This window comes from Pyrus communis, chromosome 12 (genome assembly GCF_963583255.1).
Source record: "Pyrus communis chromosome 12, drPyrComm1.1, whole genome shotgun sequence".
Lineage (NCBI taxonomy): Eukaryota > Viridiplantae > Streptophyta > Magnoliopsida > Rosales > Rosaceae > Pyrus > Pyrus communis.
This window is the reverse complement of record NC_084814.1, coordinates 24,329,598-24,349,252: the sequence shown is the minus strand read 5'-3', so window position 1 is coordinate 24,349,252 and position 19,655 is coordinate 24,329,598. Positions and strand designations below refer to the sequence as shown.

Here is a 19,655-nt window from a genome sequence, read left to right as displayed (position 1 = left end):
AATGGAGAATCAACGTCGCATAAACAAAAGAACTAGCCAAGGTAAGCTAACATGACACATGAAATGAAAGTTTAGACAGAAAATTGATTCAATTACAAAACAAAAGGGAAAGTGATATTTTAGGGTGGTGATGAATCATTACCGTAACTCTGCTGCAAAAAATATAAACAACAATAGTGGCAAATGGCAATCTTGTTAATATACTTTCCTCGTTGGAGCGCTCTTCATTCTTGGCAGAAATCGAATATTGGAGTTTAAATCTATCTTAATCCTCACTCAGTATCCCACTACAAAGTCCTCATTTATCGAATCCATTACCGCAACATACGCGTTCTATCCAAATCCTCACATGTTACCCTACCCTCAGCTAACCCTAGGCTTCCCCAGCTGACTAAATTATAACATGCGAGTCACAACTAATATAAAGAGGAAGAAAAATAATGCAGCAACAAAACCTACAATACTGCTGTCCACCTCGTTCTCCTCAGCAACAACCACACAACGCAAAGCATCGGTGTCTGAAATTTCAGTACTGTTGTTTACTTGATAAGCAATATTGCTGTCACTTTTCATGAATTCAGGACTTGCAGAAATTGTCACTTCTGGTGATGCTTCGAGTTCATGCATTTCTCCCTCCAATTCATGAACATTGTTGTAATTTTGGGTTGTATCCATCGCAATTGTTCCAGACGTCCGATCAGCTGACTTTGGAGTTGAATAATCACGAGACGTTGATTTGACTGAATCGCTGAACGACACCCTTCTAACCCTAGATAAACTTGGAGCCCTGGAGGATGGAGAAGAAGAGCTGGTTGTGCTGCTCTCACCTCCGTTTCTTAACATGGAAGCCTTCACCGGAACCATCGATGTCGAAAACCTCCGAACAAGGTCTCTCTTGCTTGGAAGGGCATTTGAATAATCCATGTCCTCCTCCTCCTCCTCCTTGCTTCTTCTTCTTCTTCTTCTTCTTCCTCCCCACGTCTTAATATTCTGCATGAAACCAGACTTCTTAATCTTATTACTTTGGCTGCTTGAAGAGCTGCCAATGGTGGTTGTCTCGGTTATTTCATCGCTCAAACTAGCAGATGAAGTGTGAGATGAAGGGCTGAGATCATGTTTTGAAGTGTCCGGTGATGGGCTGCTGTGGATTAGGGTTTCGAATCGCAAGCAAGCGTAGAGCCACCGCTGGTACACAAGTTGTTCCACCATGTCAAATCTGTTTTTCTGCAGTTTTTCGACTTGTCTCGGGAGGTCCTCATTGGTGTGTTTCAACTTGCTTACTTCTTCTTCAGCCTTGGCAATGGTTTCACTCTGCAACAAAAACAGAGCAACTCTTTGTCTCATTGATAATTGGATTAATTTTTGAAATTACATGAAACACTAGATGGAAAAGTTAAAACGTCTTTTTTAAGAACTAAATGCGCTTTTAACAACATTGACGGAAAAACTTAAAAGTAATTATGAATGGTAAAAGCTCTATTTTCGAAGAAGCACTTAGAGAGAAGCACTCTAGTAAAATGCTCATGAGCTTAAATTATTCCTACATAAGTAGTCCCAAACTGAACCTAAAGGTGGACCATCATTCAGAAGAAAAAAAAAATCCACGTGCAACTGTTATGGTTTTGACAATTATTTATTTTGAAATTCAATCAGAAGTTTCAACATTTTTCCAATGAAAATACTAGCAAAAACGCTTATAAGCATTAATGCTTTCTACAAAAGTAGTCACCTACAAAATCTTAAAAATACATTATCATTTTGAAGAAAGAAGGAAAACCGTTAACGCAATAGTTATGGTGGTCGGGTTTTTTTCTTCTTTTGTAATTTGATTACTTTAGTGTTCTCACTAACGTTAACAACTGTCAGACGAACAGTAAACTAAATAAGTAAAGAATTATATGTACCTCATTCATGCTAGACAAAGTAGTGATTCTGGTTTGTGCACAAACCAATTTGACTGCCAATTCCCTCTTTTCTAGCTCAAGCTCTTTGTTCCTCCTCTTCATCTTCAATACTTCCAACTCAACATTTTTCACACCTTTCAGCTTCTTCTCAACTAGTTCATCTCTAATACACATTTCATCCTTGGGAAACCTAGAAACTTGTTCTCCCACCACCAACAACCTCCCCTTCACGTCATTCTTGCCAGAATATTCCATCCTCCTTTGCATTTCAGCTATCATTTTCTTCGCCGCGTCTAGCTGCTTCTTCACCAAACCACACTGCTTCACATCTTCCATAAGAACCTTCCTCTCAGCCTGCAAAGAAGCAATGGTGGCGTTGAGCATGTCAAGCTCCACCGCCTTTTCATCTAGATTCCTTTGCAACTGAGTCATGTATGATTGCTCTTCTTTTAGAACACATAATTCCATCAATTTTCTATCAATTCTCAGATTCCTCTGCTGCAATTCTCTCACTAGATTATGCAACAGCTCTATTTCTTTCACACTCTTGTGACTCTTCAATTGTTCACGTCTGGTAATAATTTCAGCCGCCTCCTCATCTTCCATCTCTCCTTCTCTCTCCTGCTGGTGGAAGTTTGAATCATCTTTCTCTGCAGTACAAGAAACCAACACCAATCACTAAAAATTTACGTGACTATGACTTCGCTTCTTGAGAAATCCATGCGGCGGAATGTCCTAATTTTGAGACTTCCTACATCAAAAACATTAGCTGTAGCCAGTCGTGACCAAGTAATTACCCACTACTTCCGCTTGGTGGGCCAAAAATGACCATTTACTTGGTCACGACTGGCTAGTGTTCAATGTCTAATCCAGAAGTCCAAGCTAAAGGTCGCTTTTAGACTCACAGACTCTTGCGTAAGTACCGTCGTTCTTTTCAGTGTATTTCCGATAAACTACTAGAACAGTATAGAAGTTCAAACAATGTGAAACTGCAAATTTCTCTTTTTATAGTACCTGGAGGATCGATGGCAGTGCACAATTGCTTCCTGGTGGAGTTGCAGTTTTTGTGAGAAACTGCAAATGCTGCAACTACAGCTGCAGCCAGAAAGCTCACCTGGATCATCATGTAGGCAAAATCTCATAACCTAACTTGGGCATGTCCTCAGAAACTCAGCAATTCTTTGTGTAATTTCACCGTCAAAATATGTGAAGATTATAGCATGAAGTGGTTCATCTTATCCCAGACAATGGGTTTGAATGCACTTTGGAAGAATAAATTGTCATTACTTGAGATTTTTTCTTCCTTTTTTCTTGGTCGAGATGGGGACAAATAGAAAGAATGTGAAGAAGACTGGTATTCGTACATCTTAACGAGAGAATCTTGTCTACACTGAGACGTTACTCTAGCATTTGTAGTCGATCATGAATTGTGTTATTGTCATGCATTTTAACTTTTTTTATTCATTAAAAAGTTTAGGAGGGGAGGTATCCCATCTCGGGCCAGGGCAAGGGGAGACTATCCCATCTAAGGGTCGTGACATACTATAAGATTCTTTGAGGACTTATATAGGGGGTTTTCGCCCATTTTTTGGTTTTTACAGATTGCCCACCAAAAGGAATTGCCGGCAGCGGAACTCGAATCTAGGCTTTGATCTAGTCAAGATAACCATCCTTACCAACTCAAGTAACCATTGTTGACTCATGCATTTTAACTCTGTTATCGAGTTAGAATACCATCACAACCCGTCGAGTTTCAACACAAGTTCTTCCCTTATGTCAACACCAATCAACTCTCCATCTTTACACCAATTAATTTGTTGGTCCCATGGTGTTTAGCAGGTAGCAGAAGATTAGATCAGATCGGATCAAAAATAGTAGAAGACAAGTAGGATATTTTGCTACTCTCGATGGATTGGGAAGTGATGACTGATGAGGGACTAAAAAGGGATCATTAGCTTTGGTGGTCCACAAATAAATAATTAAAGGGCACCACATAGTAGATATACCTAAAAATGCATTTATCCTATTGGGTCAAAATTTTTGCATATAATCATAAAGTTGGATGTTAACTATTAAATAATTTTATCTCGTTTTAAAAGTAAAATCTCACCGCATAAATCACGAAAAAGATTTAACGTTTCATTTTCAACTCAATTTTACAGTTTAAGGTTTTAACTTTTCACTTTCCACCCACCACTAATATAAATTAGAATAATGTATTAGTTGTATTAAAAAAAAATGTTAAAAGACAAAAAAAAAAATATTCTCAGGGAAATTGGGAATAACATTTTCTTTCATTTTAGGATGAGCAGTTGATTTAGTCCATTGATCATCACCACAATAAAAATTAGGGTTGAAAAATAATTTACTGACCTAATTTTCACTCGGTAATAATTCAAAGACTCGATCGGCAGAAAGCCCAAGGCTTTAAAACTTGACCAATACGACACCGTATCACCCGTTTGAAAAACCCTCCACGGCATCCAATCCCCCTTCGCCTTCACCGGTACCAAGTTAACAGACAACTCCTCCCTCCACCGCCAAAATCCGTACCCTAGTGACTGACTCTCACGCTCAATGGACGCGCGTCGTGTCTCCCGCACCGTGATCGACCCCAAAGTCCGCCAAGTCGGGTTCTTCACCCCCAACGCCGAAGCCTCACCCGGTCGGACCCAGTCCGGCCCAGCAATCCCAGCCCCTTCTCTATCCGAATCTCCGGCCAGCAACTCCCTCCATCCCGTCATGATCCCCCCGTCGCGTCACCTTTCTGACACCGTCGCGATCCGTACGGCTGCCGTGCCGGTGCCGGATTCGGCGTTGCGGCGCAAGGAATCCGTCGACGTGCCAGTGGGCAGCTATAATCCGTCGGAGTCGTTGTTAGGGACCTCGCCGGTGTCAGCCTCGCCTTCGAGTCGCGTTGGGGATGGACTCGAATTCTCCGATGAGTCCTCGGCCCTTTGGTATTGGCGGAGTGGCTCCGGAAAGATGGCTTCGAGCTTGCCGAGCGGAGGATTCGAATCCGCCGCATCGAAGACGACTGTTGAAGTTCCTGGTAATTTAATTGCATTGACAAATTGAATTTCAAGTTATTGAATTGGGGCCAAATTGAAATTTTGGATATTTGTATGAGTGCTTTGTGTAATTATTTGGTGATGTTTTGGTTTGTTTGCTAATTAGTTAAGGCTTGCAATTCCTTGCAGAAAAGAGTGGAGAGGCGGTTGCGGAATCGCAGAAAGAACTTCCGGCAAATGCAGAACCCTTGAAACCCAAGACCACAAAAGCCGAAAGACGTGCCTTGCAAGAGGCTCAACGCGCTGCAAAAGCCGCTGCTAAAGGTTTGAAAGTTATCCTTTTTAACCCCGCAGTATTTTGCAGTGTAGCTGCTATTGCATGATTTATGTGTGTCGAAAAATCGAGTCACTTACAAAGCATTTTTGTGAATTTAGATATGCCATAATTTGTATTGTCGCTCGAACTCAGTTTGACGTGTTAATGATTGCTCAATTTCAATTGCGATCTCCCAAAGGAGCGGCTGAATTTATTGTTAATTGCATACAGACATGTAAACATCATTTATAAGTTTTACAGTGTAACGAAAATTAAGTTAAATCGATTCTAATCATGTATTTAGTACGAAATGCTCATCTTTTTCTTTTGCTTTGGATTCTTTGTGTATTTGGAGCTCCCCTTACTACTATCGATATATTAACTGTTCTTATGGTTCCCCGACCTTGTAAATATATAGGTGAGGGGAAAAAACCTGCTGCTGTAACCGGGGGTGGCACTTCTGGTAAGACTGCTAAGTCTACAAAGCAAAAGAAGGATACTCCTCAAGTTGCAGCTTCGGTGGCTGCTTCTGATAAAAAAGGGGGTGATCGACCGCCAGATAAGGAAAGGAAGAAAGATGTTCCTCCTCCACGTATGCAGTTTGATGATAAAAGCCGAGTGGAGAAGGCAAAAAGGCGTGCAGTGGTCAATCAAATCGAAGCTAAAAACAGAGTTGAATTGTTCCGGCATTTGCCTCAGTATGAGCGTGGAACTCAGCTTCCTGATCTTGAATCAAAATTTTTCCAACTTGATCCAATGCATCCTGCCATTTATAAGGTATTTGTTTTAGGTAACTAGTTATGTTGGTTCATCGTTTGTGGTTATGTGGTCAGGCTTTTATTGCAAAAAAGCAAATTAGTAATTCAAACCATGAATATTCAATTTGTGATTAGATGAAACTGTTCTGAAATAAGGTCGACATAAGAAAGCTCACACACGCTCTTTGAATAAATTTGGTGTTGAATTTTTGTTAAGAAATAACGTGTCTCAAAAGCTTTCATTATATGTTTTTTTCATCTGCATGTTGCCTTTGCGCACACACTTTTTTTAAAGGAGTTCCAGTATTTCTCTCATATCGAGGGTTAAGATCTTTTCTTTCTAGTGGTGAACATTTGATTGGTAATTTAGTAGTAACAAGATGTACTTGTTCTGGAACTTTTTCTCCTGTGTAAGCAAGCAAAATGTATGTATACAGTTCACCCTTAGCACACAAGCTGGGGTTTATGCATATCTTGTTTCAAATTGCTAATTTCATCAGTACGTTGTTCTTTTGCCAACCTTTTGCCCATTTGTGTCTAGGGATATCTATATTTTGTTCATTTTTCGTCTTCTCTTGTAGATTGATAAAATTTATCTGAGTGTGAAAAATAAAAGGAGTGGATGAACGTATCGTTATAAATTATCACCTGCGTGGCTAATAACATAGATGTAATAATGGACATTTGTCAGGTTGGACTGAAGTATTTAGCTGGAGAAATATCGGGTGGTAATGCTCGTTGTATTGCAATGCTTCAAGCATTTCAAGAAGCCATTAGAGACTACTCCACACCACCAGAGAAAGTTCTTGTCAGAGATTTAACTGCAAAAGTCAGTAGTTATGTCTCATTTTTCACTCAATGCAGACCACTTTCAATTAGCATGGGAAATGCAGTTAGGTTTCTTAAGAGTCGTATTGCTAAATTGCCCTTGAGTCTTTCTGAGTCTGAAGCAAAATCTACACTTTGTTCAGAAATTGACCGCTTTATAAATGAGAAGATAATACTTGCTGATAAGGTGATAGTTAGGCACGCTTCTACAAAGGTTAGGGATGGAGATGTTCTTCTCACTTATGGATCATCATGTGTTGTTGAGATGATTCTGCTATATGCCCATGATCTTGGGAAAAAGTTTCGTGTTGTAGTAGTAGACTCACGTCCAAAGCTTGAAGGCCAAGCATTACTTCATAGGCTGGTCGCGAAGGGCCTGAGTTGTACATATACCCATCTAAATGCTGTGTCTTATATCATGCATGAAGTAACACGAGTATTTTTGGGTGCTGCCTCGGTATTAGCCAATGGAACTGTATATTCGAGAGTAGGAACTGCATGTGTTGCCATGGTTGCTCATGCGTTTTGTGTTCCAGTTTTGATCTGCTGTGAAGCTTATAAATTTCATGAAAGGGTACAGCTTGATTCAATTTGTTCTAACGAACTAGGTATGTTTTATGTGGCTCTGAGCTTGTGTGATGATCTTGTTTCTTTTATTTGCATAACCCCCTTTTTTTTCCCACCGAAAGTGATTAAGTACCGTTTTTGTAATCCTTGCAGGTGATCCACATGCTATTGCGAAGGTTCCTGGAAGAACGGATGTAAACTATCTAGATAATTGGGCGAATAAGGAAAATCTACAGCTTCTGAATTTAATGTAAGTTTTCATATGGTTTGCTATACAAAACAACATTAGTTGGAATGATTCTTAATATTCTTCTGGATGTGTAACAGGTACGATGCTACTCCATCAGATTATATATCTATGATCGTCACAGATTACGGCATGGTAAGTCCTTTTTATGCTCCTACTTGAAACCGTGAAACAAGAAACTCAGCCGTTGTTCCTTTGTAATCTCTCCTTTCTTTTCTTGTTACGAATGCGTAAAGAGTTTTCTTCATAATTAGTCTTCATCATGTTGTTTTTTTTTTTTTTAATTTACTGTAGATTCCACCCACAAGCGTGCCGGTCATTGTCCGCGAATATGGGAGAGAGCACTTGTGGTGATAGGGAACTCTGAAGTAGACTGACGATGGTGGATGAACAAAGTATTCACATGTTCTGCGGCAGGATTGTCTTGCAGGTATGAGCGAATAAACTCGATTTTTTGAACATTTGATTGGGAGAACCTGCGAAGCAATACGTTAATGGTAAGCAAATGTTAAAGAGATGATGGTAGCCAGGAGGGTATAAAATTTTGTTGGTAAATACAACTCAGTGAAGAGTGCATTTTGTAGCCTCTCCTGACAGTTGTGGAGGTTTTGGTTTCTCGTATCATGTAGTTCTTCATTTGTCTCCAAATTTTCGGAATAAATGTTTTTGGAATATGTTTTTTATTAACCTGAATTTCTTGGGATAATTTAATTATTGGAAATTTCCTTGTGTATTGTTAATTGTATGTATTATTTACTTCCCAAGGCGCTTTTTTTCCCAAGGTGCCCATATTGCAAATGTAATATGAAACAAAACTAGCCTTTAAACCGTCACGAAATACTTTTCTAGGAAGCACTTTTGCCTATGTTTTTCTAACCTAAAAGCACTTTACACTTCCTCAAAGAGTTGTCGGATATGCTATTGATTTACGAATTTGGATACTCTTTGGACCTTATTGTCTGGAGAATAACCCACTTCTTGGTCTTCAACACCCTCAGTCACTACAAACGCCTCCAGTCAGTGCAATGGGATGTGTCTATTTATCTCTCTCTTGACTCACAACTTTGCTGCCCACTGCCACTAAATCACCACCCCCCCTCCCCCCTCTCAAACCAAGTCAAACTGGTACCTGTTGTTGCACCAGGGGTCGTTGCGTTGGGTGCTAAAGCATGACCAAGAAATCTGGACCTGTGATTTCTGTGAAAGAGAAATTGGAGTTCTTGATTTGTGCAAGATGGGCCAGCTGAATGAGTTTATCAGAACGGTCGGATTCAATCTGAGTGGTTTAAATTTCGTGATCCTTGGGCTCCGGATAATGAGTTCTGGAGTGGATATGTATCCTTTGGTTTACAAGCCGAATCATTTTGATTGCAGTTTGTATCAGTAATGGGGGAAAAAATAGAAGGTAAAATTGTTCATATAAGTAGGATTAAAACAAATTTTTACTCTTTCAAATCATCAGATTACATTAAGTATTTACAATAGTTCTAAACTGTACACGAAATTTTAGCCTAACATACAACAAAGCATTTCAAATGCCTAAAGATGCCAATTTTCCCCTTTTTAAGTGGTTTGGCATGCCAAGTTGATGGCATTTCAAGTCAATCACACGTTGCCATGTGTTCCCGTCAATGTTTCGGTTTCTTCTCAGAGCCATGAGCACTATTATCAGCAGCAGCAGCACTTGTTGCCAATTCCATCAACCGCTCAAAATCTATTTCAGTTGATTTGTACTTCATTTTCATCCCACTCAGAAGCCACGACCTTATGCAAAGGAGAGTTTGTGTGCTGCCGTGCGGCATACAGAATCGTTGCTTGTAAATTTCGTCACCTTTGCCGCAAAACAGTTCTTCCGGCGCCACTGCAACTGCCTGCACAGCTAAGAAATCCCGAGCCATCAGAGAAAGCCGTGGATAACGCATACTATTGACTTTCCACCACTCCAGAACATCTGTTGCTAGTGGAGCTGGAGGCTCTGACAGGTATTGAGTGAGCTCATCCGTTGCGCTGCTCATGTTTGCCCTTCGTTTCTTTCGTGCGATTTCCTCTGCAAACGAGACATTGCATCCCTCGTCCATTTCTTGAGCACTGTATCCACCAGCTATGGATGGGAAATGCGTGGTCGAGTAGTTTCTGATGAAATGAGTTCTTGCTTCGTCAAGAAAATTATCCGAGTTGAGGCTTTCGGGAAATAGCTCTCCTTTGATTCGAGGATCAAGAATCGCTGTCATGTATATGATTATGTTGCAGACCTGGCTATTGTAACCTCTCACCTTTTCAGCCATTTCTTTAGCGGCATTCTTTAACGATTCTGGGTAAAGGTGAGAGTCTCTGCAAGCAGCGATTGTCTCGGAAATGTGATCCATAAAGAAGAGAACCAGCCCGACAGTGGGAAGCTTGTCTGTGCACATGTTGTTTGTGGTTTTGTAGAATGGTTCGAGATATCGGTGCACATGACTGACTGCATTCTTCTCTACAGAGCTCAGCAGCATCCTACTGCCTAGTGTCTCATACTTCCTGATAACAGCATCCATGGACTTCGAAGCCTGCATAAAAAATACACATCGCGGTCACTTAAATCCGCAATCAAAGTGAAGAGAGAGAGAGAGAGAGCAAAGACTTTGTCCAAGATCAGGTAATTTCCTCGTATCATACCTTGCATACAATATCTAGCATCTGATAATTTCCACTCCACCGCATTGATGTATCAAGCGGCATTTTCCAACAAAGTTCCTGGTAAGCTGCTGTGAATTCAGCAAAATCATCTGACATCTCCTTGGACGCGTTTAGCCCCATTGCAAACTCTCGGATCTTTGCGATCACAGGCTTTGTAGTTCTCAATCCATCGTTTATGATCAAGTTCAAAATATGAGCAGAACAGGGGATATAACAGAAGGGCCCGACTTTCTGAGCATCCAGGTAGGCATGCATTGCACTCTGACTGTTATCATAGGTGCATGATAGGACTCTGTTCTCAATATTGTACGACCTAAGAACCTTCACCAGGGAGTGATAAATCTCGGCACCACCACACGGGTAAGGTATGTGACAGATATCGAGCATCATCTTCTGGAAAGACCAACCCTCATCGATCCAATGGCATGTGACACTCATGTAACTAATTTCCTCATAGGAAGTCCAGAATTCAAGTGTGATAGAGACCTTCGAAGAAACATGTTCGAGTGAAAGTCTTACTACTTCCTGCATACTCTGGAAAACTTCGTAAAATGTACTTTTGTACTCCTCGCTTGACCATAGTTGTACGGATGGATTTAAAAACTTGTACGAGTTTGCCACCCACTTCTCTTCCAATGTTGCCGGAGGCAAAGAAGCTAAGACGAGCCATTTAACAAGCAACCAGTTTACATGGTTGTAATCCAATTGGGATGCTTTTGATTGAGATTGCGGTTGATGTTTCCGGGCTACAATGGCGGATTGTGGTGCAGGACTGGTGACAACATCGCCAGACTTATCATAACCGGGATGGCGATTACTTAGGTGCCTTCCCAGATTACCTTCAACAACAAGGAAAAACGAATTAAAACAACCAAAACCTCAACCAAAGCAAAAGCCATTCACAAACGATAATTCCGAAGACCTTGAGCTTCTTACAAATCAGATAACCATAAAACAGCAGATCGATATGAATAATGATAAGAACAATAACAAGAACAGAAGTAACTACAATGTGGGCACAAAGAAATTACCAGTGGCAGTTGCAATGGAATAGCTTTGTCCACAAAACTTGCACCGGCGACTTTTTCCGTCAGAAGCTGTCTCGAAAAACTTGAGATAAACCGACGTCATAGTCTTCTTTCTGGGTTTGGTTGAAGGAGTAGAATTCCCCTGTTCCGAGGAGCCCAAACCGATATCCACCGGATCAACGATTGGAATCATCGCCATGTCCATCATTGATTTGGGTTCCACGTCTAATCCACCAAGAAACCAAGAAGCAAATCAAAACCCCTTTTAATCTCGAATCGAAAGCGGAAAGAAAACGTAAACTTCCATCATCCAGCAAGTAAAAACTTTCAGCAATCAGCTCATGAGCCCATCACATTGCAATCCGACAACAAAATATATGAATTTTATTTTTACTTTTTGAAATTCAGCTCGGAAACTCAATCCAACATACAGAAAGAGAGAATTTTAGCAACAAAAATGGAAAATTGGCGATTTGGGAAATTACCTTTGAAGGTTTTGAAACCGGTGTTTGCAGCCCAATCCATTTGATATGCTGCTTTTGTAGTTTGCAGCTGCCCAGCAAACCTGAAATTCAAAAAATCGACAAACTTTAGGGCTTTTGGATTTAGGGCAGCTGCCCAAACAGTCCTTCACTCAGTGACTCTGTCACTCACTCACTCACTCACCTAGCTCTGAGTCAGGAGAGCGAGTCAGTCAGCAGTTTGAATCAAAGAGATGATGACAGTGAAAGAACTGAGGAGAGAGGGGAAAAAATGGAGGGAGACGGAAGTTGGAAGCGGATGGGCGCCAAGAGTGAGCCGGATCGCAGCCGAGCGAGGAGAGAGAGACAGCGAAGATTGTGGAGTTGGAGTTGCAGAGCCGCGAGCGACGCCTGAGTCGTAGATCCAAAATCTCAAAATCTTCGACGGCTTACAAAAGTAAACGCTCACTCGCTCAGAGACTCAGGAGTGAGAGAGAGAGAGAGAGAGAGAGAGAGAGAGAGAGAGAGGGTGTTGAGGGCTCGGCTGCTTGGTTGCGGTGGGCTGCTGGCGGCTAAGTTGTGAGTGAATTGTTGAGCCCCAGGCGGCCAGGCCCAAGCTTTTATGTATGGCTTCCGTTTCTGGCTCCACCAGCCCATTTTCAAATTTAACGTTCACTTTTCTCTTCTTTTTTTTTCTTTTTCTTTTTTTAATTTCTTTGTAAAGGAATTTAAATGTTTTTTCATTATATTTATTTGAACGATGTTCTAGTCTAATTTAAAAGAGTTTTAACGAAAAGCTTATAGTATTATTCATTTTAACGAAGAATCACATTTTTACACTAAAAAGTCAATCTTGGTACTATTCATTTTACCCTTTATTTTGTACTTATCATTAAAACTCAAAGTTTTTAAATCATTTTCATTAGTTTTTGTCTAATTTAATAGGAGGGAGGTTGAAGTTAGACTTATATAAGTGCACTATTTTAGTCAATTTGGTTACTCTTAAGTTTGTCATTAAACATTCAATTTATATAGGGTAATTTGCAGATTCTTAAAAGTTTGTTTAGAACTACTTTATAAATGACTAAAAAAGCTTTAAAAAAAATTAATGTTAGAGAGACAAATTTTTTAAACCAAATGATATGGTTGTTGATAATTTGATTATTACTTAAGCGTATTTTGACGTGTTTATTTCCTATTAGTGACACATCATTTGGTTTGCAAATTTGGATTAAAATTTTAGCCTTCCCAGCATTATCCTTAAAGAATGTTTTTGGGCTCCAAAAGCACTTGAAGTGCTTCATGCAAGAAGTACTTACAAAAAGCACTTCAAGTGTTTTTTTAAAGGATTTTTTTTTTTACTAAAGATTGGTTCTAAAAACATTTTCACCAAAAATATCTTTTTGTTATTTTAGAAGCACTTTCAACGAGCTTTAAGATTCCATATTTTAACTTACTACGACAGTCTCTCGTTGAAGTTAATCCAAGCAAGAGACTTGTAGCTTCTTCTTTTTCTTTTCTTTTTTTGAATAAAAACTTGTAGTTTAATTAGTTAAAAGTATACACATTTCTATTTGAGATCGTGAGTTTAATTTCCTCTGTCTATTATCGCTTGTTTAAAAATAAAAGTTTAACTCCCTTGTTAAAATATATGCTTTCACATAGATTTAATTAGTGGCTAGCTTTAAGTACTACTGCAGGTTGCTCATGCAACGCAAATGAAAAGGGTAAAACAATCATTGAAATTACAAGAAAAATGACGTTAATTAGATTTTATTGAAAACCAGAAAAAATTACTTCATCATGATCATGTCAGCTCCACTTAAGCCTAATTCGTTTATAAATTTGTGTGTGGGTCGGTCTGTGGGGAAGAATTTACATCCACTTCTCAGCATATCACAATAGCATCACGAACGGTCCATGTAAGTCTCTCTCATATTTCCAAAGTCAAGAGAAAAAAAAACAATGCCATGCCATGCCCAATCGTGTCGTGCCCAAAATGGCTCAATCAGCTGAACCTGCTGCTGTGCATTTGAAAAGAAATGTGTACATATTTGAGCTCTCTTTGATGAACTATGTATTTCTCCTTCTCCTTGACTTCCTTGATTTCCAGATGATCGCATAAGGGTTTGGGCAGATTCTGTATGGAACTTTTGGTGGAGGAACATCGGGGACACTGCAATATATCCATGTACAAAATAAATATCCATTAATTGTTACCTCAGTCGTTCTACAATGCCGTAAACTACACTTCGAAACGACAACTGTAAAGTTGATGTATCAACAATATAATAATCTTGACCCCACACCAACAACATATAATGTCTGCATTTTAAAAAGATGCAGTAAACCACATTGTATGTATTTGCATGTGCGAACATTGATGCAACGGAAAGGTTGCTCTCTTGTGACCAAAATGTCACGGATTTGAGTCATAAAAATAATCTCTTTGCCAAGTGAGAATTAGGTTGTGTACAATAGATGTTCCCCCCAATCCTTGCAAAACAGGGAGCCTTGTTGGCTCTGTGTGTGTCTGAAGCACGCAAAAATTTAGATTTGAAATATTCTTACCGTAGTCCACCAATGTCAATCTGTGAAAAGTCCATGTTGATTGAACTGTCGAGGAGGGCTTGTGTGGCAGCTCCATTGATGTTAGTACTGCTGGTCCTCCTCTTGCTACTTAATGGTGATGAGGAAGGCGGTGGTTGCTTGATGGCCAGGACTTTGCAGTTCAAGTTGTTTGCAATACTAGTGCTGCTGTGGGACATTGCCAACCTATACACACACACACAAATAATACCTAATTAAAAATTAATCACTACCACACCATATTTATTATTCAAGTCAACATGTTTATTATATATATTGTGCATGAAAATTGACAGCCTTAATATGAAAAAAAATCTTTTGTGAAGAACAAATAAAACAAGACAAACATCCAAAAATTCTGATGGGGAAATTAAGGACCACATCTGTAATTGTAATTATAAAATGATTGAAAACTATCTAATTAACGAAAAATCACATTTTTTCTTTCTCTAATACTATTCACTGCATATTTATTTGTTATTTTTTATTAAAACTAAAGTTTTTTTGGATTTTTCGTTAGTTTTCCTAAAATAAAATTATTCACATACCTCAGGGAGTTGTTGAATTCAATTACAAAGGATCACCACCAACACACATGAAGTTATAAAATAATTAGTATTCTCTCATTAATTAACATTTAAAGCTTGGCATTATGTAAACAACATCATGTTAAGAGGAAGATTGAGAGGTAATTGGCTAAAATTAAGTTAAAAATGGGGTAAATGGTCAATTACAAAAATTTAGTGAGTAATCGATTAAAATTAAAGTTAAGAAAAAAAATTTGCAGCTCCTTACAAGTTTGAAGAGAAAACTAACGAATACCTTTTGGCTAATATATGCTATCTGCCAAAAGATGGACAAGTGGGTATGGTCTTCCTAAACTAAAAATCCAATGATTCTTCATAAGCCACATATTATGTCCAAAAGCCAAAAAGGCAATCTACGAACAAAAATTAATTTATTTTGTGTATATCTCTCTTTTTATATCACTCTTCACGGATTACATGAGAAGAAAAATATGCAAAAAGGAATATACAACTTATTGCACCAAAAATCTTTTTCCGATCTACTCCTATAGTAGAAGAAATTCTTTAGGAAAAACACGTTACTCGTTCGACTACGCACAAAAAGAGCGACAACCTCCTGTATATAGGGTCTAACACGAGTGTCTACAGGCTAGCTATTTTATTTCGGACTTGGCTACTCTACCCTCCTAGTTCCTATACACTCTCATCTCCTCCTATTTGTATGATCACGGTTAAGTCACGTCAACATTTATATCACTATTGCTTTTTGTCTTATTATCCTATAAAAAAAAATCAATATAAAATATTAATATGACTTAACCGTAACCATATAAAATAGGAAGTGATGTAAATGTATGAAAACTGGGAGGGCAGAGAAGCCGGGTCCTTTTATTCCACCAGCATGCCACATGCATAGCAACATAGATTGGTCAAACATGACTCAAATATTGAACCATATATGGCCCCATTCCCATCCCACTCCGACCCTGCTAGCTCTATGACGCGCTACATATTAAATAAGGCGTACAAGAAAAGAGTTGATGAGGCAATGAATAATTGGTGAAAGGGATACTCTCCAGATTACCTTCACCAAATTCTTCCCATCAACTAATATGGATTCTTAAAATTTGATTAAACAGTTAAAAATAAAGATTCATTTTAAAAATTATAATAGTTTTAACCATTAGATCAAATTTCAATGACCGAATTGGTTGATAAAAAGAATTTGGTGGAATGGATCCCTTTCGAAACAACCCATCGGACATTGACAGTTGACTCTTCTCTTATGCAGGACCTTCCTCTCCTATGGAGAAAATTTTGTGTACGGCAATTGGAGGTAAGATAATTCTCACAAATGCATGAGACGTTTTTATATTTTGATCACTTCCACGTTAGTCTCAACAATCGTAAGAGCTACCCTTCTGAAGTCTCTTACCTTCCTTTGAAGCTCACCTTATCTAATCTCATCTCAATTCCAAAATTGAATGCTTTGAATTATATCCATCAAAAACTTAATCCCATCGTGATCATCACAATGATTAAAATCAAACACATAATTACACAGATTAAAAACAAATGTTCTAATTAAACCAATAATCTCAACAAACTTACCTGTAGAGAAAGCTGTGATCATGGAGTCCAAGAACAAGAGCGGAAGCCCCAATCTCTCTGACCAAAGCTGCAATCTTCTTCCCATCTTGATCACCTTCTGTGACAATCATTTCAACCTTGGTCTGTAAATCATCATCATATACACTGGTAATTTGAACATACATATATATAATCAGCAACATTTAACTCACACACATATATACACAAATTGGTCAAAACGATCGTATTTCAAATCCGAATTCCTGAAATGATCAGTTTTCAGTACGTTGATCACTCATATTATAACCCACATAAAATACGTACGTTGGGGAAGGTGCTGCAGATTTCTTTGAAGGAGAGGGTCAACTGGAAGCCTTTCAAACGGAGAAGCCTGGATTTGTTCCTGTTTCTGGATCTTGGGGTTGGGAACACATGGACCAGAGTTATCCAGTCTCCAAACCTAACCACGTTGTGGAGTGCCCATCTCAGAGCAGTTCTTGCTGCTTCCACGTCTTCAACTACTACTACTATTCTCCTCACATCCATTACCGCCACCCACCTGCTCCTCTCTCTCTCTCTCTCTCTCTCTCTCTCTGTAGAAATGGATGCCAAAACTCTCGAAACACACGGATTATTCATGACTTGTCTCTTTCCCGGTTTCTTTTAAGTGAGTTTGATAGACGCGTCAATCATCTTTCTTCCTTAACCACAATATTTGATTTGATGGATAATATTACTATATCAGGGTATTGACAACTTTTACTCAGTTAATTTTTTGTGCATGAACTATAAGATGACAAGGCAAGCGATAATTGTTCGTGCATGAATTATAAGATGACAACATAAACGATAATGTTTATGCACTGTGACGTTGATTTGATCTCTACTGATTTTCTTTTATTTTTTAACATTTAATAATTTAATCCGTTAATATTGTCGTTTATTAAATTCAAATATTATGTGCATCAATATGATGACATTTCATGCTATTTAGATAAAATTTAACATAATCAACTATTTATATTTAAAAATATGATAGTTTAATGAGTTAAATGGTACAAATGTGGTCCAATGTAATGCTTACAAATTATCGGTGTAAGTTTCGTGCAGTCAAATTTGTAACATTGCGTAATAGTGTGACTTTCAATTCTAATCTTTTTTTTGCAATATACGGGAAGTTTATACTTCCATGAGTAAAAGAAATATTAATCTCTATAGAAATAGATGGCAAATTAAATATTCTATATCCCAGTTTTTTAAGGAAAACTAACAAAAAAGTTCAAAAAAACTTTAGTTTTAATGTAAAATGACAAATAAATGTGTAGTGAATAATACCAGTGAAAGGTAAAAATATTATTTTTCGTTAGAAGTGAACAGTACCGGTAGTGTTTCGTTAAAATTTCCTTTTTTTTATTGGCTTTTCCCAGTTTAAAAATAGTATTTTACTTCAAGTCACCTTACATATTCCCCTTAACTATTTTACTGATTATTTTTTCATGATTTGATGAGATCTTGGGTACTAACCTAGATTTGTTTAGAACTTTGAAACTAGATCGTGCCAGTTAGTGCTTTTTGGATCTGAAACCCAGAAAATTGGCATCTTATTTTCAAAACTTAAAAATTAAAACAATTTATCAATTTAAATTTAAACTTTCTTCCCCACCTTAACCATGTCAAAACTACGATCCACTTTTCCAGCAGTATTTCAAAATTTGAATTAATGATTAAAAAACAGAAACTCGGATACGAGCAAACCACCAAATATGTCGAGGGATCAAACAGAATTGACATATTCTTTCGGATATAATATTTGCCACCTAATTCACCTATTATTTTATATATAATTATATGACTATTAGGAACCCTAATCCCACATAATATGAATTAATTTTATGGAAAAAATAATAAAAAGTGTTTTTCTAGTTAACCCACTTGATGGATGCTTAGCTACACAAAATTACAAATTAGCATAGCCCTCTGGCCGATATATATTTTATTCATGCATGCACCATTTTGTAGGGTTTATACGGCACTCACGTTAAAAATTAAAAATTAAATTGGAAATGAAGTCATGACTCATGGGGGCTTCGTCACATTGCTTTTTTAATCACAAAACGACGGAGAAAAACGGGTCGTGCCATCGGTTGATTCTGCTCTTCTGTCGTTGTGTCTTTGCATCTGTCTCTTTGTTCTGCTTCTTCTGTTTTGCGTGGTTCCGAGTGCGCCAAGAACAAGGTAGGGCAGCGACACTTGCTTTCCTAAAATATGCATGATATTCATAACCCTAAGTGCAACTCAGCAGACAGAAATGTAAGAATATTGTTCTCATCATCCTTAAGTAAGTGATGTTGATGTTTATCACTTTATATATCATCGTTATATAAGTTTAAATTTTAAGATAATAGACACAAATTTTAAAATTTAAACCTATTTAACGATAATAAATAGATTGGTGCGCAGTACCACCACTTGAGATGGGGAAAATGCACCCCAGAAATGTGTTTAAAAAATAAATAAATAATCAATATCAGCAAACTGCCAAATCAGTTCAGTGTTTTGCATCTATTTATATTCAACTCTTTAATATGAAAGATTCATTTTTATATTAGCCTCACACACATCATTATTATTAGGATCAATACTGTCCTTATTCCATATGGTAGCATCAACGCCTTTAGATTTCCACCAAAAAAAAGAAGATTTTTTTTATTTTTCTTATTTTTTTATAACCACAATTTACTCATGAGTTAACAATGGTGGAGTTAAGACTTTAGAATAGAAGAAGTACAAAAGTCTCAATCCAAAACACTTCTAAGGAAAATCAATATGTGTTGTCTTGAGTCATTGATGTTGGAAATGTGCCCTAAAACCAATCATATGATGATACTTTATGGACATTTCACATGTTAAACTAATCTAGTTTAATATTAAGGGCAAACATTATTGTTTGAGCCGTCTCATATAAATGTTATATGCTTAAACGATAAGTCCAAGGAATATGTGATTGGAAGAATGCGATCTAAAAGAAGTTAGATTCATGAGACCATTCTTTCGTTGACACATCCTAAACGTTCCTGATCATAGGATTGTCAATTGGGCATTGACAGTCCGTTAAGATCAGTACGTGCTATGTCCTCTCTCAGGGAGAGTGAC

At 38.0% G+C, this 19,655-nt stretch overlaps 4 protein-coding genes across 5 annotated transcripts; 1 reads left to right on the top strand and 3 right to left on the bottom strand.

The window, feature by feature from the left end:
• Positions 1-212: 212 nt before the first annotated feature.
• Positions 213-3,206, bottom strand: LOC137709699 (protein CHUP1, chloroplastic-like). Its single transcript, XM_068448681.1, has 3 exons — positions 2,919-3,206; positions 1,905-2,554; positions 213-1,311 (listed from the first exon to the last, which is right to left on the bottom strand). Exons 1-3 carry the CDS (start codon positions 3,028-3,030, stop codon positions 397-399), a joined length of 1,677 nt encoding a protein of 558 aa, XP_068304782.1. The 5' UTR covers positions 3,031-3,206; the 3' UTR covers positions 213-396.
• Positions 3,207-4,388: 1,182 nt separating this feature from the next.
• On the top strand, positions 4,389-8,615 carry LOC137710607 (uncharacterized). Its single transcript, XM_068449676.1, has 7 exons — positions 4,389-4,956; positions 5,105-5,239; positions 5,650-6,008; positions 6,681-7,425; positions 7,538-7,634; positions 7,712-7,766; positions 7,926-8,615. The coding sequence occupies exons 1-7, from the start codon at positions 4,482-4,484 to the stop codon at positions 7,983-7,985; spliced, it is 1,926 nt and encodes a 641-aa protein (XP_068305777.1). The 5' UTR covers positions 4,389-4,481; the 3' UTR covers positions 7,986-8,615.
• A 440-nt stretch (positions 8,616-9,055) lies between these two features.
• LOC137710606 (zinc finger BED domain-containing protein DAYSLEEPER-like) lies at positions 9,056-12,432 on the bottom strand. 2 transcript variants are annotated; one of them, XM_068449674.1, is made up of 5 exons: positions 12,002-12,432; positions 11,821-11,900; positions 11,339-11,560; positions 10,287-11,146; positions 9,056-10,177 (listed from the first exon to the last, which is right to left on the bottom strand). In XM_068449674.1, the coding sequence occupies exons 2-5, from the start codon at positions 11,858-11,860 to the stop codon at positions 9,260-9,262; spliced, it is 2,040 nt and encodes a 679-aa protein (XP_068305775.1). In that variant the 5' UTR covers positions 11,861-11,900; positions 12,002-12,432; the 3' UTR covers positions 9,056-9,259. The 2 variants fall into 2 exon arrangements, with proteins under 2 accessions (XP_068305775.1, XP_068305776.1); XM_068449675.1 differs by having other exon boundaries at positions 11,821-12,432.
• Positions 12,433-13,538: 1,106 nt separating this feature from the next.
• Positions 13,539-17,125, bottom strand: LOC137710605 (uncharacterized). The gene is made up of 4 exons (XM_068449673.1): positions 16,827-17,125; positions 16,524-16,645; positions 14,368-14,571; positions 13,539-13,972 (listed from the first exon to the last, which is right to left on the bottom strand). Exons 1-4 carry the CDS (start codon positions 17,046-17,048, stop codon positions 13,870-13,872), a joined length of 651 nt encoding a protein of 216 aa, XP_068305774.1. The 5' UTR covers positions 17,049-17,125; the 3' UTR covers positions 13,539-13,869.
• Positions 17,126-19,655: the final 2,530 nt, after the last annotated feature.